The 26,410-nt window shown below is 40.7% G+C and overlaps 2 protein-coding genes across 3 annotated transcripts; one reads left to right on the plus strand and one right to left on the minus strand.

The window, feature by feature from the left end:
* Positions 1 to 581: 581 nt before the first annotated feature.
* tbcd (tubulin folding cofactor D) lies at positions 582 to 26,410 on the minus strand. 2 transcript variants are annotated; one of them, XM_012921396.4, is made up of 39 exons: positions 25,769 to 26,410; positions 25,625 to 25,675; positions 25,415 to 25,512; positions 25,190 to 25,291; positions 24,930 to 25,076; positions 24,182 to 24,237; positions 22,344 to 22,476; positions 21,682 to 21,727; positions 21,054 to 21,186; positions 20,819 to 20,961; positions 20,659 to 20,719; positions 20,432 to 20,506; positions 20,233 to 20,327; positions 15,528 to 15,684; positions 11,652 to 11,709; positions 11,535 to 11,564; positions 11,099 to 11,184; positions 9,709 to 9,789; positions 9,536 to 9,609; positions 9,277 to 9,394; positions 7,733 to 7,793; positions 7,615 to 7,637; positions 7,495 to 7,526; positions 7,345 to 7,407; positions 7,185 to 7,261; positions 6,820 to 6,901; positions 6,599 to 6,717; positions 6,410 to 6,501; positions 5,927 to 6,067; positions 4,997 to 5,080; positions 4,600 to 4,758; positions 4,291 to 4,429; positions 2,299 to 2,420; positions 2,127 to 2,204; positions 1,950 to 2,036; positions 1,774 to 1,861; positions 956 to 1,065; positions 792 to 876; positions 582 to 702 (listed from the first exon to the last, which is right to left on the minus strand). In XM_012921396.4, exons 1-39 carry the CDS (start codon positions 25,953 to 25,955, stop codon positions 682 to 684), a joined length of 3,594 nt encoding a protein of 1,197 aa, XP_012776850.1. In that variant the 5' UTR covers positions 25,956 to 26,410; the 3' UTR covers positions 582 to 681. The 2 variants fall into 2 exon arrangements, with proteins under 2 accessions (XP_012776850.1, XP_014264377.1); XM_014408891.3 differs by having other exon boundaries at positions 582 to 705.
* znf750 (zinc finger protein 750) lies at positions 16,218 to 20,179 on the plus strand. The gene is made up of 3 exons (XM_004559500.4): positions 16,218 to 16,385; positions 17,920 to 19,185; positions 19,292 to 20,179. Exons 2-3 carry the CDS (start codon positions 17,927 to 17,929, stop codon positions 19,875 to 19,877), a joined length of 1,845 nt encoding a protein of 614 aa, XP_004559557.2. The 5' UTR covers positions 16,218 to 16,385; positions 17,920 to 17,926; the 3' UTR covers positions 19,878 to 20,179.

The raw sequence follows: 26,410 nt of genomic DNA on the forward strand, positions 1-26,410 counted from the left end.
TCCATTTTAAACAGGTCAAAATACAGATCAGTTTCCACGAGAAAGGATAAATCTAGTTACATTAATCATATTATACACAGCACAAAAAAATGTAATGCAATATAGTGATTACCAGCTTAGGGAGTTTCTACACTGTGTGACTCGCAATCAGAAGCACGTAATTTGAAAATAATGCAACAATTCTATCTTTGTGAAGGAAGGTGTCGGACACAATGTGGCTACTATCAGCCTCTGATGACAAAGGCTCTGTACCACAGAGCACCAGGGAGGCTCTGCTATCAGGCCCCGATACTCCTCTAGCCCTTGGCACTTCCACCGATGCAGAAAAAGTAGGTCTGCGTAGGCCTCAGTGAGATTCCACGGTGTGTGCCAACATGGCTAAATGAAAACATCCCCCTGGAGTGTACGTAGACTACAGTTTAAGTTTCATCTATCTGTGTCATTCCAGGTGCAGATTACAAGTAAACAGCTCTACTGAAACCAAAGTGACATTAGGCTGTAACCAGAACGCACGCAAAGTGATAGAGATATAACCTTTATGCAGGTGTGTCTTAGTAATAACAACACAACAAATCAAGTAATTTCTTTTATACATTTATTGTATTTCGACTGTTTCCATGTGTTTTATTGGCAGTTAGAAGAGCTACCTGACATGGGGTGTTCTTCATTTCCTGTGAGTGATCAGGAAACCTGGACAGGGCCCTGCTGATTAAAGACAGCAGTTAGGATCAACTCAATTCAATTTGTTTGCCTTGTGCTCTAAACTCTCAATAATTACGCTAAATGGTTACCTTTGTAACTGGTTGTGGCCTGGGGACTCCTAACCAGTCGCAAAGCTGATTCCTATGTGGCCGAACTGTGGCGAGGTCACTTTCCCTGGAAAGGAGCATGGCAACGTTTTACATACTGCTTATAGTCAGTTTATTTAACAGCTGCCTCCAGTATGACTACTTACCAGTTAGTGTCACTTAGCAAAGTCATGGCATCATCCAACACCTCTGGATCAACAACATCATCGTAGGTCAGAAGCATCTCATACATCTGGCTGGCTGTGGTCTTTCTTATCTACAGTTGTGAGAAATACAAATTAGAACAAGAGTCAAGAGCTATTCCAGCAATCAGCTATGCTTGATCCAAACATATAAACTGAGAACTAGACCTGATGACAATAATCATCACCCTGCATGTGTCCAAAGCCACATGCATATCAATTCATCCATTCATTAAAAGCGAGCACGTTATGCTCACATTTATTTTTATTCTTGGACTCTACTTGAGTAGCTTTGCATGATTCACAGTTCAAAAGGATTCATATATCTAATACTAATACAGTTCTGTTGATACACTGTCTGGAGGAAAAAAAGCTGTTTTAGCTCCTCTTGCTTTGAGGCCCCTTCCTTCTGATAGGTTGCCTCTCACAAACAAAAGCTTTGATCAGCAGGTGGGTGGGGCTTATGTGCTCACTGCCAGGGCTTTTCAGAGCAGAAGAAACTAGAAACTGTGTTTAGAGAAGTCTGAAAGCCAATTTTGCACTCTGTAACAGCGTGACAAAATAAGGAAAAGCACAATAGGTCCCCTTTAGTCCACTCAAAAATACAACGTGATGGGGCTCTAGTTTTCCTTAGAGCTGGCTATAAATATACAAAAAACATAAACAAAGCTGAATGTACAGTAATTAGGTGTTGAGATCTTTCCACCTGGATGAAACTGTTGATCAAAAAAACCCAACAATCCTGCTTCAAGGATAGCGGTGCACGCTCCAAGTAAACCTACCACAGGAAATGAATGGCAGAGCAGCAGCAGCAGCTGGGACAAAACCTTCTTTCTCACCTCACCTTGGAACTGGATCAGCCCACATAAACTGGGAAACACAAACCGGCATAGTCAACATACATTTAGCTTTAGCGATTTGCATCATGTGTGCATTTATCAGTGAGACAGAGACTTACACTGATATACATGCTCGCAGCTTGGAAATGTCTTTGGACTTCTTGAATTCTTTGCAAAGGGCCAAAAGGTCCACACAGAACGGATGACTAAGAAAACACAGGCAGAAAAAGTTTAGCTCTGACAAACATCCACATTTAGTTTAATACAAAGAAAGAAAAACAAATCACAGCACTCACTTCTCTTGCATGGTGAATATTTCGAAGCAGCTGTTAGCAAGAATCTGATTGAGCATCTTAAGAAAGGAAACGGACACTCTAAAAGGAAAAGAAAAGAGAATATATGCAGCTTTTACAAGTGTAATGTACTGAAAACAGGACAGATAAAAAAAAGCCTCACATCATCACGTACCTGTCATTGTGAAGATTGTCTCTGAAGATCCTCAGCAACGTTTCTCCAAATTGTCCCAAAGCAGCACTATCGCTCTGAATCAATTTCAGATGGTCAAACAGAGACTGGGAAGAGAAATGCACCTAAACAGAAACAGAAAAAACTAGTAAATATATATAAAAAAATAAATAAAGTGTTATTGTAAAACAGTATGATGTCACAGTGAAGATGAAGTCTGAGCTTTTTGTATATAAAACTACATCATTTTAACTGATCATACATAATAACACCCAAGTTTTGGCCACTGTAAGGTCCGTGTCTATAGTTTAATGCTTGTTCCAAATGGAAAAAAGTGTCTCACGGTGTTTAAGAGACAATAAATTCAATAAGACAGGACAGATTGACAACCCAAGAGTACGTGTACATGCAGTACAAAAACACTGCCGTGTTACGACTCTTTTCCTGTCATTCAAAGGCAAAGGTAGGAAATGTAAATAGAAAAAAACTGAGAAAAAACAGAAACCTGGACTATAATATTAAAATTACTGTGAAGTTATTGCTGAGCGAGTGCAAACTTGAGGAGCCTGGGAAAGAAAAGCATCAGATATTATCAGACCACAGCGAAGAAAGTGTCAAATCTTGACATTTGCAAGATAGCAACATAATATAGTTGCACAATGCCCTATAAACAGAGTTACTAAGAAACTCTTGGCTGAAAATCTCATCCACATTAATGCACATATATACACATAATAATAACAGTTTTTAATGTTTCAGTGGTTAATTTTCTGTTTTACGCCTCCAACTTTTTTCTGTTGTGTGGCTGCTCTTTTTCAGGGTCATGTGGGCCATCTACGTCCACACAATTCCTGGAAAGTTGGTAGATGCTTCATGTCTCTCTGGCCTGTGTGAATATGTGCCTGTGGTGTGAGAACAGTATTCTTGGCCCATGGATTGATGCAGTCTTGGCTCAGTTTCCTAAATGCAACCCTGTGCAAACATATCACTACTTCTCATCTCTGAGGATGTATCTGCAGTAAAAACCACTGGAAGACCAGGACGAGAGCTTGATTGCCTCTTGGGGAATATATTTAGGCCACCACTGGAAGACAAGTTTGACTTTACTGGCCCCACTGCTGCTATTACAAGCATTAAACTTATTTTCTTTAGTACATCTATAAACACTAAAAGCTAAGAAATAACCTAACTGGCTCCAATTTGTGTGTGCAAGTTCTCCTCCGAGTGATTGGTTTTAACAGGTTAGGTCATAACAGACGAAGGGGGGAAACTTGATCAACCCCAGCTGAGTCTCCCGACTGACGTTGAGTAAAATATTAGGACAGGAAATTAGCTAAACTCCAGATACAACCTATGGGATGTTCCCATTTTGAATCTGTAGGTAAGTCTGACTCACGCTTGGCCATAAAAAAGACAAGACGTAATCAGGTGGAGATGAGTAACATAGCTGGTATCAATGACTCGATGGACTGCCGTAAAGGCAGGTGTTATACGTCAGACACGAGATTAGACTGAAAGCTCCCCCTGCTGGTCTAAACTCAACCTGAGTATCAACACAAATCTTATTGTGTGTTGATCTTATTGTGGGATGTTTAATGCTGAAAAGTACATTTCTATAATAAGCCACTGCTTTATTCTACGCACAAATATCATTAAACATCTACTGGACTTCATTAAAAACACAAAAGCCCACAATAAGAGGTGCTAAATTTGTCCCTCTTTTCTGAGACGACTGAGTTCTTTAACATCTACCGGATGATGTCTTTCGAGTCTGTGTTAGCCAGTGCGATCCCCTTTGCTGTGGGAGCAGACTCAGGGTAGTGGACAGCCACAGAAGCAGGAAATCATTCCTACCGGTGATCAAACTTTACAGCTCAATAGGTGAAAATCTCTAAATCCCTCACTGCCAACCTTTTAGACGTTTACAGATTAAAACTATCACCCATCTGCACATAACAATGTAAAGATTTGACAATATTCAACTTCTCCACCTACTGTGGACTCTGTGATTCCTCCCACAGACACGGTGAGCCCCAGCAGAGTGTGGTACTGATACTCAAACAATCCCAGCAGCTGGGCGATATACTTGAAAGCGTGAGATGGAGCATTCCAGTTCAGAGTGGTTGTGGTCTCACTGAAACACAGAGCAAATGGGTCACAGATCAGCAAATAAAGCTGTCATCTACGAAACACTGTTAAACTGCATGTGCATGTGCCAAAACCGACCAAACACAAAAGGCTGGTTAAAATTATAGCAATTATTAAAGCTCCTAAAGCTACTGGTTAACTGTGGTAGTGACTCACATGGGGAAAATGCCCAACAGCTCCTCTCGGTGGGGAATGTGAGGTACTACAGGATCTGTGCTGTGAAGGAGGTGAAGGAAGATGGTGCCAGCGTGGGCTCTGTAGCGATCAATCTTCTCGGCAGATTGCTGGGCCAGGCAGCACATCATACATTTCACCCTACATACATTAGTGTGAAATAAAGACAATGAGCACTATCACTATTCTCTCACAGTTGTGTTTATACAAGTTTTGCTGCCATCAAGACTTAAGAAAAAAGATCTTGAACTACAAGAAGCTCAAAGGCAACATTGGATATAATTTATATGACAACAATAAACAGTAAAAGTAAAGTTGGAGAGCCTAGAACATACAGAAAAAACAGAACATATTTAAATAATTAAAGATTCGTACTCACATGTCTGCTGAAAGGATTTCTGGAGCACTGCTAGCCACCAGCATAGTCACATCTTTCAGACTAGTCATTGCCGCCTCTCTGACCCTGAGCAAGTGACACACACAGTATATTTAAATGGCATGGGCTTGAATAAACCCCACCACTTTCTATTAAATCTATCAATCTATTACTTTTTTTTAAGGTAATCTAAATGGACTGGAACTTATATAGTCGTTTTCTACTCCATCTGGGCACTCAAAGCGCTTTATACTACATGCCTGATTCACCCATTCACTCTTACTCATTCAATCACTTTTTTTTTTCTATGCTTAAGTGCTTTCTATCTAATGTTACACACATTCACCCTCTGATGGATTCATCAAGGGATCAAACCAGGGGATCAAACCACCAACCTTCCAGTCAGTATTTGAACTGCTCTACCTGCTGAGCTACAGCCGCATAAACAACAGAAGACCGTTGCAGTTTTACAGGATTCTGCAGTTTTACAGTCAAATTAGTTTCATGGCTAAAGGGCACAATTTGTTTATGTGAAATGCTGATCAGGGTGTTTATTCAAAACTTAAACACAAGCAACTTGTGAATTCTTGATTATATATGATGAAAATAAGGGAAGGACTGTCTTCATTCAGTGTTATTACGAAAGAAAAAAAAAAGATTGCAGGTAAACAAGGAAGAAAAGCGATTCAAGAGAAAGAAGGAAATAACAAGATTACTAGACAGTGTAAAGCAAGCAGCCCATCCCATGTTGGAGACAAGTGACAAGCCTGGTGACATTCCAGGCGTGTCGGTAACCGTGGCCTGGAGCTACCTGTGACATGGGCACGTCCCTTTGTGGAGGGACAGAAGACCAGACGTCTCAATGGGGAAGAATTCTTCCTCCCCGAGGTGGTTAAAAGAACATATGTGCCTTTGAGGAGCAATTTCACTCACCAGGCCCCGACATCCCCTCTGCTGTCGGTGGTGTAATCGACCATACTGGAGAGGAGAGTGCCATACACCTCATCTACATTTGCAGAGCACAGGGTAGAGTCCGGAGAGCCTTCAGCACATGCGCCTGCTTTCACACTCACTCTGGTGGAGAAAATGAAAAATAGTTTGCAAATCAAAACATAATTTAAAAGGACAACGAGAAATATACACAAACCACAGCAAAGAAATTAAATTTGAATTTTGAGGAAAGATGCTATCGGAGAAATGGCCAGACATGCCCTTCAGGTCCTGCAGGTATAGTCGGCCAATTGTTTATTTTAGCACCACTGTCTACATATCCACGTGTTTAAACTAGCAGGCAAAGAGCCGAGGACAGACAAACAAACATAACAGTGCACAAATACACACCAAAGAAACAACAGGGTAGAAAAAAATGTAGATAGAAGATGAGAAGGCAATAAGCGTGTGCATATGAATACTCACTGAGCTACTGATGTGATTGCATCTCTCCTCGCCTCAGTAAAAGTCCCTTCCTTCTGGGTTTCAGCGCACAGCTGCCGAAGGCCTTCAATGATCTATCGCAAACACACAAACCAATTTATACCTAAAATGCAGAGACAGCTAGATGGAAAACAGCTTGAAAATGAAAGTGTGGACACACTTCAAACACACCTGCTTCAATTTGCCATGGATCATAAATTTTGGCAGACAGCCGAGGGCCAGGGCAGATCCGCAACGAGTGAGCATCTGTGGGTTGTTAAGCCCTTCAGTGTACTGAGACACCAGAGCATCTAAACATGTAAGGACACGGACATGTTACAGACATTAACCAAATCATACAGATGAAATCCATATTTGGTTATAGAATAATGAGAAAACCATAGCTAAGCTACCTTGCATTTGTGGGTCAGCCTGGCCTGGACTGGCCTGGTAGTACTCCTCACACAAGGCAGACAAGGCTGATACAAGTGCAGCCTGCAGACACAGGAAAGGGAAGGCCAGAGAGTAGAAAACAGAAAATAGTCCACAAATAAACAAATGGTGACAGTATTTGATTCCACAGCTTTGAAAATGACCAAACTAGTACACACTCTGGTGGAGCAACCACTTTACCTTATACTACAGATACCTGTGTTTTGCTCTATTGATTGGTTACAATAAACAGATATAACTGACGTATAAAAATGAGCATCATCATTCTCACTGGTTCCTGGAATGACCTCAACATTAGAGAAGAATGAAAAGGCATTAAGCTTACCATAATGCCATCCTTTGCTCCACTAGAAACAAGATGAAGAGACTTTATGGTGTCGTCTATAATCCACTGCCAGCCAGCTGTAACATAATACATACTGTTAGTTGTGATGCTGGAAAAAAAAAGAAAAGCAAAACCTCAGTGCTGTAAAGAACTGCCTTACTAATGATGGGGTCGTTCTTGAAAGGCATTTTGGACAGGGACAGCTTTTCTATAAGACTACAAACTGTGAAAAAATAAAAAACAAACAATCAGGAATCGTCAGCATGTCATGCAACTATTTTTTAAATTCCAACTTTGAATGTAAACTTACTTGCTGGTCTCATCAGCTCTCCACCAAAGCCCCTATGTAACAAAATAAACATAATTGTAATACGAGTAATATATTACTGATCTGCCATACTGCAAAGCTAAACAGATTATTTCAGCATACCTGTACTGTTTTCGGTCGTGTAGCTGAAAGTGGGCCAACAAATTTAAATGAGCAAGAAGAGCAAAGTTTGTTTAATTTGAAGTTAATCTTGAAACTATTTTTAAGTTCATGCACTTACCATTTGGTGAATGTTCTTTAAAGCATCCACACATTCTGGAGAAATCATGTCCACCACAGTCCTATGGGACAAATACAAGCCCGATTTTAATAGTGCCATCATTTAATGTGCCAAAGGCTTACAGGGCACTGTCAAAGCACGCTGCTAAAACAATTACATGGACACTTTGAAAACACATCAAATCGTTATGGGTTATCTATATTGATAAGGACTCAGTAATGTGTTAGTAACAAAAAGATGCCATATTCAGGGAGTCCATTTTACTGAAATTTGTATGGCCCGATGTGCTTCCATGCATGCCTGACAACATCAGGGCATGCTTCTAATGAGATGAAAGATAGAGTCCTGGGGGAATCTCGTCCCTGATTTCAATCAGGGCATCACTGAGATCTTGTACTACCTGGTGGCATCAGATTGACCAAAATATAATGTACCAAAGGTGCTCTACTGGATTTAGGTCAGGTGATTGTGGGGGCCAGTCAAGGGTATCATCGTCCTCCAGGAACTGCCTGGACACATGAGGTCGGACATTCTTGTCCACCAGGAGAATGCCAGGACCCAAAGCGCCAGTATAGGGTCTGGCAATGAGTCCAAGAATTTCATCCTGATACTTAATGGCAGTCAGTGTGCTGTTGGCTAGCCTGTAGAGGTCTGTGCATCCCTCCATAGATATGTCTCCCCAAACCATCAATGACACACCACCATATACTGAATGATGTCACAGGAATCAATATTTTCCCTGGCTTCTCCAGATCCATTCACGTCTGTCATGTGTGCTCAGGGTGAACCTGCTCTAATCTGTGAAAAGCACACGGTCCTGCCAAATGTGCTATTTTATAGCAAATGCTAATTGGGCTACGAGCACGGGGTGCTACAGGCTGTAAGGCCCTTAGGCCAGCCTCATGAAGGCTTTTTCTCATTGTTTTGTCAGAGATATTCACACTAGTGGCCTGCTGGAGGTCATTTTATAGGGCTCTGGTAGTGCTCATTTTCTTCCTTCTTACACAAGCAGATAGGCGGAGCAGATATCAGTCCTGTTAAGGGGTTAACAACCTTCTACGACCCTGTCCAGCTCTCTTACAGTAACTGTCTGCCTCCTGGAAACTCCTCCATGCTCCTGAGACTGTGCTGGGTGATATAGTAAATCCTTTGCCAGTGGCACATATTGATGCGCCATCCTGGAGGACTATCAGTGAAACCTCTGCAAGGTCCAGTGAGGTATGGCCTCATGCTAGCAGTAGTGACACTTAAACTAGCAAAATGTAGAAGTGGTCTGTAAAACCATTCCTGTGTTGGGGGTTGTGTCATTGTTTCCCCTCTAGTGCACCTGTTGTTAATTTAATTAACACCAAAGCATGAGAATCAAACCAACAACCCCCTCTGCTACTTAAACGACCACTTTAATATGCCAGAAGTTTAACTGACTTAATGCTTTACTCTGATTAAAAAGTGTTTTTAACCCGTGTACATTAAGGTTTAAAAAGAAGTTTCAGTTCTAGACCAACCCTAGCTAATGCTACTTTTATTGTGTATATAAAGCCTACCTGTTGGTTTGAAGGCCCACTTTGTACAGAGCATGTGTGATCTGCCCGCAAGCCTGGATGGCTCCATGCCGGCCATGGAGATCAATACCCACGGCCATTTTCAACAGCTGCGGTAAAACTGAAACCGAGCAGGGAGGGGGAGTATAAAATTTCCACTCTTTATTTTTAATTGAAGGTTTCATTCAGTTTCATAAAGCATTTAGCAGTTGAACTAAAAGACAAACATTGACTGAGGAACAGGTAGGGTGACATTGTTTACCTGTTGCTGCCATATAATCAGGCACTTGAGGCGTCAAGTTGTGGAGAGCTTTAGTGGCAAGCTCTCGAATCATACTGCAAAATATATACACAAAGATAAATAGATAAATAAATAAGTGAAAACAAAACAGTGTCCTTTTCACATTTGGCAGCATTATTAATGCAAGTACTTACCCATCCCAGTGGTTGATCTTCATAGCTACTAAATGGTCGATCATGGATTTGGTGTACTCTGGGAAACCTGCTATATAGACACTTTGAGACAAGTAATAAAAAAATAACAACACACATAACAGTTTTATGCATGTTTTGGTAACCAATAGAATGCAAACATCAGTTTAGCCACACTTAAATCACATCTGCTATCACTGTGCTATGTTCCTTCCTCGTTCTGTATTCATTCATGCCCTGAGGCTAGCATCTTTATTCGTTTTCACCGCTTAAATGTTTACTAAGTTGGTGACACATTCCTGCCAAAGGTGCAGATTCTTGTAAAGGCTAAAGTTTTTCTGCTCTGGCTTCAATATACACTTTATCAAATGTATATACTGGGTTATAATATTAAGATTTTTGGTGCCGTTACAACTCAGTTACCTTAACCCAAGGTCATGTGATGATGTGATGATGGACTGTACACTTTATGTAAAAGGTTCATTTGAAGCGAGTGAAGAGTGGAGCCCATTGACATAGCAAAGATGAGGTGTGCTCGTGTTGTGGCAACTTGTCAATCACAAGGTAGCCACTCCCTGAAGCATGCCATGGTTTACTGTCTATTTCACTCTGAATAAGACTGCAGTGCACACAAAGACCAGTTTGCTGTACTGAAAAGGTCTTGAAACTGATTAATCAAGAAATAAGGAAAGTGTTTACTATAGTATAAAATGGAAAAAAGTGTCATTTTCTTATAGACATAATAAAGTGTGACCTTATTTTGTCATCAGTCAAAGAAGAATCCAAGATTATGACATTTCTGGACAGGTTTCTCTTTTTAGAGTGGGAGGCAGGGTCTATCTTCTAGAGCAGCGGTCCCCAACCCCCGGGCCTCGGACCGGTACCGGTCCGTGAGTCGTTTGGTACCGGGCCGCAAGAGTTGAGGCTCGGGTGTGAAATGTATGGTTTTCAGGGTTTTTATCGGTTTTCAGCGTTATTTTGTTATCGTTTTTATCATTAACTCTGTTTTCCTGGGTCTTTTCACGTGTGTTATGAATAAATCTTCTTTTTTTCGGTACCGGTACTAGTTTTATTTTGTTGTAATTATCCGCGACACCTTAAAGGCCGGTCCGTGACAATATTGTCGGGCATAAACCGGTCCGTGGCGCAAAAAAGGTTGGGGACCGCTGTTCCAGAGAGAGAGTACACAACCCACTTTTGGCCCGAATGATTTTTTTCTTGCTTGTCACTTATAGTGAGATAAGATATTTTTAATTAGGGACAACACACATAAACAGTAATGTTAGGAAAAACTGAGATTTAATTCTGTGCTGTGCCAGTGTGAAAAGAAAATGTATTACCTGTTTACAACATTTATTTTTTAGGCTACTGTGATTTGTGCAGTGTTTCTTACCTGATGTTCAGGTAGCAGTTGTTGAGATTACCAACTGCATAGTAGTCTGCTGTTGTTAAGATGTCAATACCATGAGGAAATGTCCCCTATTGAGACACAAGAAACCAAGAAAGTGCTGAGATGTTTCTACTGCATTTCATTAATTAAAGGTTGCTCATATTATTAAACACTGAGCTCATGATTATGAGATAGAAAACACACAGTTAGGTTCCAAATTCAAGAAACGATCTCACAGAGTTATTGCTCGAGGTCTACTTGCAAATCAAGCTTTTGCTGGTGCCCTGCAGCCATACTGGGAGGCTATTTCTTTACTTAAAAGGTTCTCACTAACAAGGCAAGTTTGAGCATGAGCTAGATATTTGGCAACAAATAAGCTTCAAATCACAGCGATTCTGTTAGTCACAATGTTCATGTAGTCAATACTGAGGTCACAAACCTGTCTGCCGACATTCTCCTGGAAGGCAGCCTGGGACAAAAAGAGACAAAATGAACTGCTGTCCTGTAACTGTATGTCTTAGTTAGGAAAGCATGGGATGTCGAAAAGAGAACTTACAGATGCAGCTCTGCGGCAGTTAACATTTCGATCAAACACAGCAGTGATCAGCAAAGCACTGCAGAAAGACACAAAGTATATGTTAAATACATTCAACCGCCACCAAACGTGTTGGAGAAGGTAATAACTTTTTCTTGTCACAGGGCGTTAAGTAAAGATGAATCAGCCTTCTTGTACTTTGTTTTTATAATTTTTCTGCTTGACGGATACTTCAATTTTAGAAAATTCTGTAGTTAACGCTTAAATACAGTTTTTATGCATATGGAATTAAAAATATACTAATATAAATGTTAGACTGCCCCATTCCTGTGAAATTAACCTCAATCTTCACCAACAGTGTACAGATTCTTATGAGCACACAGATGAGTCAGATGCTAGGTTTCAATTACATCATTATTGCAAACTGTGATTGTGAACCACAGATTCTCAGCACAGACGGTAAACCATAATATGATTAAGCACGACTGCCTTCTGACCTAAATATCCCCACACCACGTTTAAGTGGGGGCCAACCTGTGACAGGCTGAGACTGACTGCTGTTGTCCTTTTTCCCTTCATGTACCCAGCTTCAGCAAGATCCCAGCATGGAGATTTACCAGCTGCCCAATTTGGCTATGCTAACTGCCCTCACCCTGAGGGTTTAGAAAACAAACTTCCTGGCTGAACTCTAGACATAAAGCTTACTCTAAATTACTTTTACCACTGCTACAATTAGTATATAGTTTATTTATTTAAGTTAGTAAGAATACAAGTGCATGAGTGTGCCCCCAAGCCACTGACAAAAGTGAGTTTTCTGTGAATGTCATCAAGCTTTGATGAATAGAGCAGGAACCAGCTTGTCTTAGCATTGCTGCCAAACGGCGACCGAAACCTACAACAGCAGGCGAAACCTGGCAGTCCTGTAGGCTAGAGAAAGGGAGGGTGTTGTCGCGACTGCTGATGATAATTTGCAGGGGTTCAAACTGACACTGCAGAGCTGGTCTGCACAGTCACAGGCCACAGGTCCATACATGCACACCAAGAAAAAGAGCTCAAGGATGAGATAAACCGTTACTATTAACAAAGACTGAACACATGTCAATGGGTGATGTCGTACTTCTCTGCATGGTTGCTCATTAGATGGGAAAATCTCCCGATCTTGGTTTTTATTTTTAGAGCTAGTTCTGATTTTAAAGTGAGGCATATAAAACATTTTACTCAGCAAGTACCGTCTGTTAATGTTCATGTAAAAACAAACAAACAACGATTTCAGTACTTCTTGCCATGCCCGTATAAGCATGCTGCATGCAAATGAAGTCTTAACTAAATGCCTGCAGTTTAACATAGCGGCTGCTGCAGCAACATGAGGGGAAAACATGCAGAAAGAAATGCACTTCTAATAGAGATAATGCAGTCTAAGGTAACAGAACATAAAAATCATTTTTATAAATTTGATGAGGATTGTAGGAAAAGACCAGATTTTGGTTCCTTGTTTTTCTAAAATAAATTTCCCTTCATGCTGCACCAGGGTTAAAAAATACTGAGATAAACCTTTCTGCACCAAACCTATAAACCTTCTGTTTTTCAGTCAAACACCAAAACAGAGCAAAATGTGCTCTTTAGCAGATATGCTAGATAATACTCCAAATGTCAACGTCCTGCAAACCAGGAATGCAGATCTTTAGATACTGGATGTCATTTCAAAACCGAAACGTAATATAAAAAGTTCTATGTAAAAAAAATAAAAGGACTATAGCCTTTATTTAGCATATAATGCCCATGTTGTGCATTTGCTTTAAAAACAACAACAACAAAAAAGTACTTTTCCCACCCACTGCCTCAGACAATTGGAGCTTTACTGAATCTATTTGATTTTTACAACATAAAAATCCAAACTTGTAGCCTATTCTAAATTGAACACATGAAAACATTATCAAATGGCGATGTATGTTGCCTGTGTGGGGACATGCAAGACTGATATGACACAGAAAAACTGGTTTGAGGCAGTAAAAACACCTTGCAGTTTCTATGCAAATTGTAATGATAATGTCACTCCTAACAGCTGCAATCAAATGACTTGACTGATTACTTGACATGTCACGTGCACCGATCTCTCGATTTCAGCCGGTTCTTTGCAAAATTTCTATCCTCCATTTTCAACTGTATTATATTAATTAGAAAGGTGTTTCTAATTCTTAAATGCATTAACTTTAAACTGCTCAGGAGGATAAATGCTGACTTTGCTTGAATATTAAACCGCAGCAAGGTACTGAAGGAATCTAATGAAACTGGAGATAATTCTCTAAGTAATTATTTTGCATTTTACTAGTGGAATAACGATAATAGTTTTCCTCTGGGGAAATGAGGTTTGTTATACATTTTCTATAACAAGTGAAATTACTTTGAAAAAGTAATTAATTATAGTTACTAGTTACTTCTTCAAAAAAAGTAACTGAGTTACAATATTCTAAAAGTAATTAATTACTTGAAAAGTAACTATTGCCTTACTTTAAAAAAAAAAAGTAACCCTCTGGGGTCCAGGGTATAATTGGCCATTTTTCACTACTTTTGATGTTTCCTCTACATTTCACCGTTAAAAACTATTTACTTTGCCTTGATTGGTATCATTGTTTTTCAGCACAACCTCACGTGTTTGAATTTACAGTTATGTTTTCATTTTGATATACTGTATTAACGCAATTGATCTAAAATCAGACAAAAAAAACATAAATTCCAAGTAGAAAAGGTCTTTTACTGTAACAACCACAAACATGTTTATTTAATCATATTTCATAACTTTAAATGCAAATATAAATTGCCAATTTTAAAATCATATGCACAAGTTTTGCAAACAACAAGTTATTTGCAGCCATTTACCTTTTACCCTTTTTAAAAAAAAACATTTCAAACTATTTACAGAACAATCAGCTGTTCTGCATTCAATAAGATGCCACACAAATTATTTGTGCCACTCCAAAAAAATAATTTCTGTCCACTATAAAGGAGAACATCACAGCTTGATACCTGCAGATAGCAGTCACCTCATTGCTCGGACACACAACACAAAACTATCCACAACACTACACACTAACTACACAAGACAACACATTAACTACACACTCCAAACACGCTAAACGTCACACATCTCTCACATCTCAAAACTGGCTCTCTCTCTCTTGCCATCACTCCTAAAACTTCCCCCTATTCGTAAACAACCAAATGTCAGGTTGCCATATCATTTTTTGATTGGTCGACATTTTTCCACCAACTCGAAAGAGGTGTTTTTTGTTTGGTTGTTTTTTGGTCATAAGCAGAGAGTGCTTGCTAGCGCTGTCCTTAGACCGTAAACGTGATGAAACTATTGAGGAAAAATGCGTATATATTGTTTATCATGACTCTGGTTTTACGTGGCCTATCAACACAATTTAAAAACTGGTATATATCACCTTGTTGCTTTGTCATCTTTAAGTGGTCATGTGATTGGGTTACCACAACTACTTTATTCTTCCTCAGTCAAACAGCAGCACTCATGCGATTGTTTTGCCCCCTTAGCTCCAGGTGTTGTGCAAAAAAGTGATCGTGGGCCAGAAAGTGATTGCCGCCCGTGGGAGCGTGCCGCTGCTTAAAGCTGTAGCGCCCAGATTACTTACAGCTACTTCCGTGCAACTGATTATAGGTGCTGGAAGCTAAACACAGCTTCAACCGTCTGTTTGTTGAAAAATAGTAACGCGACCGCGCCGCATTTTCTTGTTAGTAACGGTAACGGCGTTGTAACGATAGGAATTGTAATTAGTTAGATTACTCGTTACTGAAAAAAGTAGCACCGTTACTTGTAACGCCGTTATTCCCATCATTGCCTATGTGTAGCAGTGTTTCATGTGTATAAGGGAAGGTTACCTGGCAATCTGAGTGACAAAAGGTTTGAGCTCCTTGGGTTCATAAGCCCTCGCAAAAGACCAGCAGACGTAGCAGGCAGCATCACGCACATTGGAACCAACACTGCACGCTCCTCTCTTTTCCTCGTAGATTAGGGACTTGATAATGAGTGGCACAACTGCAAGCAGACACCGCAGTGAGATGAAAAGTTGTCAGAAATGTCCAAAATATATATTACACAAACTGCATGAAATGTTTTTGGTAAGCAAAGATCACTACTTTATCTTCACAAAGCTTGACTTTTGCAATTCCAGATTAAAGGAGAGTAATACAACATGAAAATAAGCTAGCACCAGTTCATAAGACTTTTCAAGGTCAGATTATGAACAATATAGTAAGTGCATGTTATTTAGGATGATTATCAAAATAAATCTGTTTCATAATAACAGAACATTTGTTTTAACAGAAAATAAAAAGGACTAATAGGAGAATAAATGGCCTGCCTGCTATTAAACTTTATTTAAAACTTCATATACATTATTTGTTCAGTTGGAACCAGAAAGGGGAAGAAGGATTGCAACCCCCCCCCCACATGTAAATCATTGCTTGAGGCTTGACTAATACCAGGTACATCAGTGTTGCCCGAGGGCCTTGCTGTTTAGATGAAAGCTCCACCCACAGGTGAGACAACTCCTCAGAGATAGAAACTCACCACACAACAAATATCAAACACATTCATGATCACACACACGTTCACCCACTCTGAACTCCGAGCACGTACCGACGGAGGTGTCCTGACCAGAAAGTGCCGTGCGGCGTGAAGCGTGGAGCAGCCCACTGGATAAAGAGGATAAGATACTGACCCTTTGGCTAGAGAAGGTAGGGTTTGTTTTGTTTTTTTCTTTTTTTGTCTTTCTTTTATTAACACTAAACTTATTTTCAGCACTCTATCAAAGCATTTCTTTGCCAATGGATAAGACTGACTGTGATTTGTAATGGTGTTTCTAACCATTTTTATTGGCTGCATAAAGGGTAGGGATAACTGTGCACCTGCTACCTCTTGATCCTAATTAGTCCCTGCTCAGGCTGCAGTAACTGAGCCACAGGTAAATATCTGAGCTCTGCAGACAACCTTTTAACCAGGTCTAAAATACTTATTTAGACAGCAGACAGACAGCCTTCTTTAAAGAATATCATCTTTAAAAAACTAAACTTACCTGATCTCACTCCATCCAGATTTATTTTAAAAAAACAAGTAAGTTTAGATCCTTTATTTTGTTCTTTGTTTTTGTTTTTTTAAAGCTGTATTATAATGAAAATAAAGACTTGTTATAAGAAGACTTTCGAAAGACTTTTACTTCTTAAGAAGGGAGTGGTTTTGCATGCTACCACAGTTGGGACAGAAACTCGAGTGGCAACTTCTTGCAACAGCGCATGACAAGCAGGTTCCTCTGAGTCCGCCCACCAACACTGAACTTACAGCTTTAGGTGATGATTCGTTTCAGAAGCCTGAAGTGCTACAGATGCCATTCTCGTTTGCAGACTTACTAATTGCTGATATTGTTCAGCTAGCGTGAACGCTGTATCACAAGAAAAACTATTAAACAATTACTTCCAATACTCATGCGTCTCCTGAGCTGGTGAGCTCATCAAGTGATAAATTCATCCCGCAGGTGTAGTCATGGGAAGCAGGTGGCTGGTGGTTCCCACGCCGACAGCGCAGAGTTTAGTAGATTGAGAGCGAGAGAGGGAGCGAGCTTGTCTCTACATGCCCTCGAGGTTTGTGCTAGAAAGTGTGTAGTCTAACTGTCTAGTGGATTAGCGACTCTCTAACATTGGAGGCGTGATGAGCAAAGCAATCGCAAAACCGACTGTCGAGTGAAAGTGCGAAACATGTGGAGGTGTTTGCAGGCTGCCGTCAATCAACCAAAACGAAACTAGGACAGAACTGCATCTATGCAAACGTGTGGCAACATTTTTGCATATGGTAGGCTACTTTACATATTTGGGTATATTTCTGTTTGGTGTCCAAAGCACTGTGAAGTTGCAGAAATACATTAGCCCGAGGGCTCGGTGTTTTGTGCAGCTAGAGATTTTCTGGCTGAGCAGCTGAAGAAACACTCACCGAAAAATCAACCACTTTTTACGGTAACCAGTCAAACAACTTGAGCAGGCTCATTACTTGACAGCAAGCTTGGGAATCTGGTACAGAGTAGGGTTGGGCATTTGGATGGATTTACTGGCCATCGGCAACTGGCCTAGTCCATTGACATTTGTGACTTTTTTTGTAAGACGGGTGTGTTTTGTTTTTTTTGCCGATTTATTGGCATGTTTACTTTAGAATAGAGGTACTTCAGTAAAATCTAAACCATTACTAAATCTCCAACTATGACACGCTATACTCTTCTTTCAGAATCAAGATGGAGACTGTTCAAGAACGCAAGCCAAAAAGACCCCACTATATTCCCCGACCACCAGGCAAGCCTTTCAAGTACCAGTGCTTCCAGTGCCCATTCACCTGCAACGAAAAGTCCCATCTTTTCAACCATATGAAATACAACTTGTGTGAAAACTCCATCTCCCTCGTATCACAGAAAGGTGGGCAAACAGCTAGACAGATGAAGGCAATGGCAAAAGCAATCCCTCCTAAAACTAAGGATTTAACAAATGCCCAACCAGCAGTTCAGAACAACACTCCAGAGAAGCAGGGAGCTGAAGAGAAGAAAGCTGAGAGCACAGATGACACAGAAAAGGTCGATGTAGGGTGTGACAGTCCAGTCATCAAGGACAGTCAGAGTGCAGCAAATCCAAATATGGTTTCAGAGACACAGAGCACGGAAAGCAACGAGGAAAAGGATCAGACGCGCCCATCTGCCTTCTCACCTGTCACACCCAACCGTGACGGAGCAGAAGCTTTCAAGACACCTGTGAAGCAGACCGAGGACTTGCAAGCTCCTGTTCCCACTTTCAACCGCCCACGCTTCCCATGGAGCACGGTTTCATCATCCATTCCCTTAAAATCATTCGCGCCTCTCTTGGTTCCCGAATATTCTCCTTATCTCCAGCCTGATCGGCCCCTATATCCACCTTACTATCTTCCAGGAAATCACCATGTGAATGAGCCAAACTCTCCTTCCTTTCAGGCAGATTTTCTGGATCCCCAGAGGCCTATGGTACAACAACCAGTGACTGCAGCTAACACTTCCCCATTTCCCTCTTTCCCATACAGGTACTGCCATCCTCTTCACCCAGGGCACCCTCTGCCTTACACTCTGTACAGACCCCACGAGCTTTCTATGCCAATTGCAGGACACAGATATATTCCTTTGGATATGTATGGCCCAACTTTTGGCCATAAAGACTATGACTTGTACATACATTCACGTGCCAGTCTGAACCACCCACACACTTCTACACAAGCAGAGAGCCACCACGGGCAAAGTGGAGACAAGGCAACAAGGCTGAGTCCCAAAGAGGGCAGCTCAGCTCTGGGATCCCCTGACAGACCCAGCCAAGCTCACATCATCCAGCGAGACATCGAGGCGCTGCAGTACACCAACATCAGTGAGTCACAGATCGGCCCACAACTAGGAAACACGTCTACAGCGGTGCAACACATCAAAAATGACTTAAGACCAGAGGAGTGTGCAGAAATGTCAGCTCAGCACGTAGACAGAGGGTAAGCAAAATTCAAAATTTTGGATGTATTAATTTTAAAAACGTTTTTGTTTCTATTATTGTATTGTTATGTTGTGTACATTATGGTTTTGGCCTTTCCGTTTCAGATTAGCTGCGAACAGCAGATTTTCCTTCATGTCTGATTCTGATCCACATCCTGAAACTTCATCAGAGCGTCATGAAGTCGACAGCACAGATGATATGGCTCCCCTCAACCTCTCAACAAGAAACCAAGACAAGGAAAACATTCAGTCTGTCGACAGACTGAGCTGCTCAGACACAGTGAAATCAACAGAGCATGAGTCGCCCCTGAACCTCAGCCTCAGAACTTCTCAGACCAGCCCTGTATGCAGCTCTCCAACAAGCACTTTAGAAGATCTTCAGCAGAGCTCCATTGAAAAGCTGGATGAAGAGCCTTGTGACCAGAGGCAGACTGCAGCTCTAGCACTCTGTCAGCTAGCCATTGCAAGCTCTGCAGCGTCTTCACGTGACTTCAGTACTATAGACGAGCCCTTGACAGATTCCACAGAAGCTAAAAGTCCTGTTTATCAAGAGAAGAGCAAACAAACGACCAGGGCCAAGGCAACAGCAATCAAAAGACCACACAGTGGAAAGGCTGAAAACAAATGCCATAAACCCAAGAGAGTAAAAGCGCCCGGACGGGTTCTGAGGAGGAGATCTCGTTGCTGCTAACAACTAAACTCTGACTATAATAAGGACTATCTCTGATCTAAAGTCTAAAAGCCTCATTGATAATGGACTTCTTATTGTATTGATTTAGCACTGAAAGATTTGACTGTTTTAGCCAATAGCACTGCTACAAGGTTAAAAATGTAAAATGTTACACTGTTCTTTTTTTTTTAATCTCAGAAATGACTTGAAAAGGTGATGAGCAAATTTTGCAAGTTTTCTAAAAGTTGAACAATTTTGTAAAGCAGACAACTGTAAATGTCATGTCATATGTATAAAGATGCTTAATAAAATAATAAAAGTTGTTTACAGTAGTCTGTGTATCATACATTAAGTATTGAGATATTAAATCACCTACCATCTGTCAATCTGGAAGGCAGCAGCAGTCCTCTTCTACCCAGTTCAGCAAGTGCCAGGCAGCCTCCATGCCAAGCGTTGTCTGTTTCCTGGAAGCTTCAGGATCAAAACACATGCAAAGCATATCAAAACGCAGAACATTGCCCCTCTATGAGGGGTAAGTAACAGAGAGAGCCGAAATGCCCCAAGCATGAATGTACCTGAAGCAGTCCAGCACTGATCCAACCACCTCATCTGCCAGCTCCTTGGGAAGCCTTCCAGTCACCCTCCCAATGCTGAGGGGTTAAACAACATAGATTACTGTAACACAACAACTCTTTCTCATGATCTGCTTTTGACATGTCAAAATACCAAAGACAAGCAGCAACATGGATGCGTTTTTATAAACAGTTCAGGTTTTTCAAGTGTCATATAAAAGGTTTGTTACCCCTTTGCTGCAGACCAGCGCACGATTGTTTCCTTATCTTTCAGTCCCAATAGCAGATGTTCTGTAGAATAACATGCAAATCAGATTTTTTTATTTTATTATTATTTTTAAATGTTTTGTAAGGACAAACATTTTAAATTAATTGGAAGCAGAAACTTACCAATGACAGTCTCCACTTCCTCGGGAATGTCGTAGTCCTCCTCCTGTTCTTTTGTCTCCACTTCAGAGGTCGCACCAGTACTGTCTGCAGCCGATTGGGACATGGAAAGGTTTGCTGCTAAGGATCGGTTGCCTCTCTGATACCTGAAAATTTTGCATATTACAAAAAAGCACACACACAAAATGCATTTCTGTGTTTCTGCTTATTTTAAAAACTAATTGGTACTAAATCTGACCTCCAAGCGGCCAAACGGGGCTTTAAAAAGGTAAGGCCGAGCCTCTGGGTTAATTTGACACCAAGCTTCCTCAGCATGGCCTCGCTGCTCTCTGACAGATGCTTCTTTTCCAGACACTGTAGAACTGCAGGAGCTGAGGAAATTTATTTATTAAATTTATTACATGAGCGAACACACAGGAATATAAAAAGTTTGTGGAAATTAATACTTAGATTGAAATATTTTCCAGGTAGTGAAGCTATTAAACAATTAGTTAAACAACAATCACATGCCAGTTATACAAGAGACAGCATGTCAGTGATTCTTTTTATTTATTTATTTTTGTCCCCAAAATGAGACTGTAGAGCAGGGGTAGGCAACTCCAGGCCTCGAGTGCCGATGTCCTGCAGGTTTTAGATGTGTCCTTGATCCAACACAGCTGATTCAAATGGCTAAATTACCTCCTCAACATGTCTTGAAGTTCTCCAGAGGCCTGGGAATGAACTAATGATTTGATTCAGGTGTGTTGACACAGGGTGATGTCTAAAACCTGCAGGACACCGGCCCTTGAGGCCTGGAGTTGCCTACCCCTGCTGTAGAGCAAAGTCTTGCTTCTTACTTTGTGCATGAACAAAGAAAAGGAACCTACCATACTGCAAGAGGTCATCTCGTTTTCCATGCTTGAAGAGCTTTGCCTGTAACATAGTTTGTTTTTTTTAATGCAGCTGGTACATAGCTGCACTTTTAAGCATCTCCCATTAACCACAAAAACATGTAAGCTTGAGTTCTGAAGTCTTGAGACTAAATGCACAGAGCCAGTTTTGAATGCCCTAAGCAACACCTTGGCTCCAGGTTCATTTAGCAAACATTAAGTGCAAAGCGACGCTTTTTAAAAACATGCTATACAAGTTTACATGCCAATTATACAACATTCATGTGCATGCTTGTGGGATCCATTAGATCACCTTAGATTAGACAAAGTGATCTAAACGTAGCTTATCAATGAAGGTGTAACATGGGAAAAAACTTGTCTTAAAAAAAAAAAAAAAAACAAGAAACGTTTTTCTTAAATCATTAGATGAAATTGAATTAAGTCACTTGAAGCAAGAGATCCCACACATGCAGCAGGTGCATAACACACCTGCTAAAACCACACAGGCTATTGTGTGAAGCATACCAGTCATGTCAGCTCTTGTAAGTCCCCCTCGACAGGTTTTTATACACACAGACTACACTGTCTTCAAACACACATACACACACAGACAAGTATGCACACAACATACAGGCTTGAGTGTGAGCGCATATGTTTACCAGAGACTGCAGAGCACCATCCAACACCACAATGTTTCTTAATGATTGATCATTGGTCTGGGATATAGTGGCTAGATTCCAGTCCAAAAAGTCTCCGAGGCGCTTCTGTTTCACATCAGGGCGAGTCACGAACCTGCAGAGTCATGTAAAATAAGACAACACCATGAAAGACCAAATCGCTGACACTAAATATAACAAGAGCAATCTTGCCCTCTACTGGATAAAGACCTGATTACAGATCAATAGTTTTAAATTGTTTGTTGGAATTTACTTCGAATCTGAGATATATTTGTAACCAGGGGCAAAATGCTTTAGTAATGATCTTGTATGGTTTTCAGTAAAAAACATATTTTCACAAACATAAAGATGCAAAATTAAAAACATCGTAACTGTGTTTTTTAGCTTAGCTTTGAAGCAACACACTGTAAAATAATTAAGATTATGGTCATTTGAAAAATACCCTGGTTTCCACTAGACTGAAAGTGACTATGATGTCAGCAGCACCTGAAACACACACCATATCTTAAATCTAATACTGCATGCTACACTCTCCACTCCAACACACAGATGTCTAATGGAACAAATACCAGAAATAATTTATTAAACAGCAGGGGGAAACATTATTAGATCATAAAAAACTAAGTTTAAAATAAAGTCCATAAGAATTTGAACAATGTAAATCACTAAAAAGATTTTAAGTCAAAGAATCAACATGTGGTTGAACTGCAGACTTTCAGGTTTAACTCAAGGGCTTTGACAGAAATATTGCCTCGACAATATTACTACACTCTGCTCAGATTCAACCAAATGCAGGTGCATATATCCCACCTAATGCTAATGATAAGCTTGCTATGAGCGAAATCCATGCGGCCACTAGCAAACAACAACCTGTACACACTGAGGCTGCATTTATTGTAGCAGGTGACTTCAACCACTCCAACCTAAAGACAGTATTAGCTAAATTTTATCAACATGTCTCCTGCCACACAAGAGGGGACAACACAGGACAATGTGTATACAATTGCAATTCCTTTTCTGATAACATATTTTATTCTGTTATATATAGTATTTTATTCTATTCTATAGTATATAGTATCTTATTATCTTATCCTACTCCAGTGTTTTTCTTAATTTTTGCTACTGTAACTTTAGACTGTTCACTTTCTGCTGTGGTACAACAAATTTCCCATGTGTGGGACTAATAAAGATTATCCTTATCCAGGACAGCACGGTGGCACGGTGGCTAGCACTGTTGCCGCACAGCAAGAAGGTCCTGAGTTCAATTCCCCCATCAGGCCGGGGTCTTTCTGTGTGGAGTTTGCATGTTCTCCCCGGGTACTCCGGCTTCCTCCCACCGTCCAAAGACATGCAGCTTGTGGGGATAGGTTAATTGGATAATCCAAATTGCCACTAGGTGTGAATGTGCGAGTGAATGGTTGTCTGTCCCTATGTGTTGGCCCTGCGACAGACTGGCGACCTGTCCAGGGTGTACCCCGCCTTTCGCCCTATGACAGCTGGGATAGGCTCCCGCGACCCTGAAAAGGATAAGCGGAAGCGAATGGATGGATGGATGGATATCCTATTGCTGGAGCCTACACGGTAACGCCCCTCCCCCACCTGGGACAGTCTGATCACCTTTCTTTGTTTCTCCCCCGAATATTCACCACTCATCAATCGTGTGAAACCATTAGCGAAGACAATCAAAGTGTGGCCAATGGGAGTAGGTTGTGTACTCCACGACAGATTTAAAAACATGGACTGGAGCATGTTTACCTCTCAGGTATGTTACTAAAAACACTGTTTAACTTTAAGTGTCTGTGTGGTATTTGTCCACTTACTTTGATACCAATACAGATGCAGCATTTCTTGCACTGTCGCTCACAACTAGATAAGACTGTGGAAGAAAAAAAATAGTGCGATTATTCATACTGTTTAAAAATACACAAACACATACTGTATTATGCAAATTTGAAAAAATTGACAAAAATCTTAAATGACAAGATTAAATCTAGTGCCAATATCACACTGCTGGATTTTCTTGTTAAGGAATCTCTGGTGGATCAGTTTGTACAGGAAGGCATATATATCATCAAAAATCAAGCCGCAACACTACATAGCGACTCCCAAAGTGTGGGCCGGGACCCCTGGCGGGATGCAAAGGCACTGTAGTAATAGAAATTCACCTTAAAATTACTCTCAGATATGTACAGTTAAATATTTCTATAAAATTAGTTTATGTATATAAAAAACTGGTAATATGAGATGGTTTACTCCTTATTCTGACCTAATTTCACTACTCTTGTACTGAAGTTTGTGTCTCAGTGGAAGGTGGGTCACACATTGGCCTTAGCACTTTACATATGACTGAGTAGCATTAGCTATCTATAACCAACAGCCTTTGTTATGTTTTTTAAATAAGTTTTTCAAGGAAACACATCACTTTCTTTCTTATTTTGATTTGAGTTAAAAATTTAAGACTAAGTGGGCCCCATGCGATTTTCTTTTTTAAGTAGGCCACAGCACTCTTGACTTTGGCAATGGCTATGCCAAAACATAAAAACATCATATCACTTTGGTATAACTAACCTTGGCAATAGCTAGAATGCGATCCATGATAGGCTCTCTAGCCTTACCACCATCTGACTCGAGGTGGCCATCCAGACGAGAAAGATCGAAGGGTATGAGGCAGGTCATAGACAGCCATAACAACAACATGTACCGAGTTTCCCAAGTCTGGAACAAGTAAATAAATAAAGATCAAAACAATATACACTATTGCCTATAGGTATATGTAACTGATGCATCAGTGTGAAGCTATTATTTTTCCCTTTAAACTAAAGCCTCACCTCAGAGTCACTGGGATCCTGTCTGGACATCAGGTCCAGAACTGGCTGGACATCGGCCACCTCATGAGGAAAAAGCTGCATGAAAATTTTATAGCCTCTGACCTAACCAGAAATAAACAAACAACGTGCAGGATTAGTGAATCTGCTGCATAAGACATGCGTGAGTGCAATCACATTGCGGCTTTTATTCAGTGCAGTCAGGAGGTTTTTAATGAGAAAACTGACCTTGCAGATTACGTAGAGGAACTTGAAACACAAATGAACCAACGAAGGTGGAGACTTTTCACTCCTTATAAAGTCCAGTATCATATTTAACATCCATTCTAAAATAAAAAAGGAACAAAATAAGGAAGGAAGTGTTTTTATAAACTGCAAGCTCCTTTGACTTTTTATAAACTGAGTGATTTTATTTGTAAATTAGCTGTTGTAGTGTACCTAGATGAGGGTCCAGCAGATGAGGCTGCTCTTGATATCTGTTCATTATTACTGCAGGGAGAAATTAGCAGACCATCACGTCTCCAAACTAATCACTTAAAATTGCTTATCTTGGGGAAGCTGATTTATTTGTGACCGTCTCACCTAGGAACCTCTCTGTAGTAGACTCCCTTGGCCCCAGGTCTCCGTGGACCTCCGGCAGGCTGGAGATGAGGGCTGTGGTCTCGCCTCTCTCACTGAAGCTGCCCAGCACACAAGTCTGCACAATAGCGTCCGCCTCTCCTCCTCCTTCACCACCGGAAAACCCATTCTCCGTCTCCGATAGAGGCATTATCGCAGACCTTTAGCACGAGTATCTGTTGCAAGTTATGACAGGTTTAGCTAGCTAATATTAGCATTTGTGCGAACAAATAAAAGCGGAAAGGTGGAAATTATTCCAGGAAACTGGTGAATTGAATTAAAACATATACTGATAAGATGCGTAGGAGGTTCAGAGAGTATAAGCGCGAAATATGGCAGCTCTCAAAATTACATAAACTTCACTGGACACAACTATTGTTGATGTCTATAACGATGCAGCTAGCTGTTGTAGTCGTACCCCGCCCCGGTACGGCAAGCGAGATGGCTCACGTGGTTAACAGGGGCGGAAATTAAAGTCCCAGGTCACGTGTTCTCTAGACCGTATTAATGCAGGATATGTTTACTAACCTTTTACTAAACAGTTATTTGGGCTGCTGTGAAGTTGACCTAATGATGAAACATTTCTATCCAAATGGGATTGTTTTT

This window comes from Maylandia zebra, linkage group LG4, assembly GCF_041146795.1.
Source record: "Maylandia zebra isolate NMK-2024a linkage group LG4, Mzebra_GT3a, whole genome shotgun sequence".
Lineage (NCBI taxonomy): Eukaryota > Metazoa > Chordata > Actinopteri > Cichliformes > Cichlidae > Maylandia > Maylandia zebra.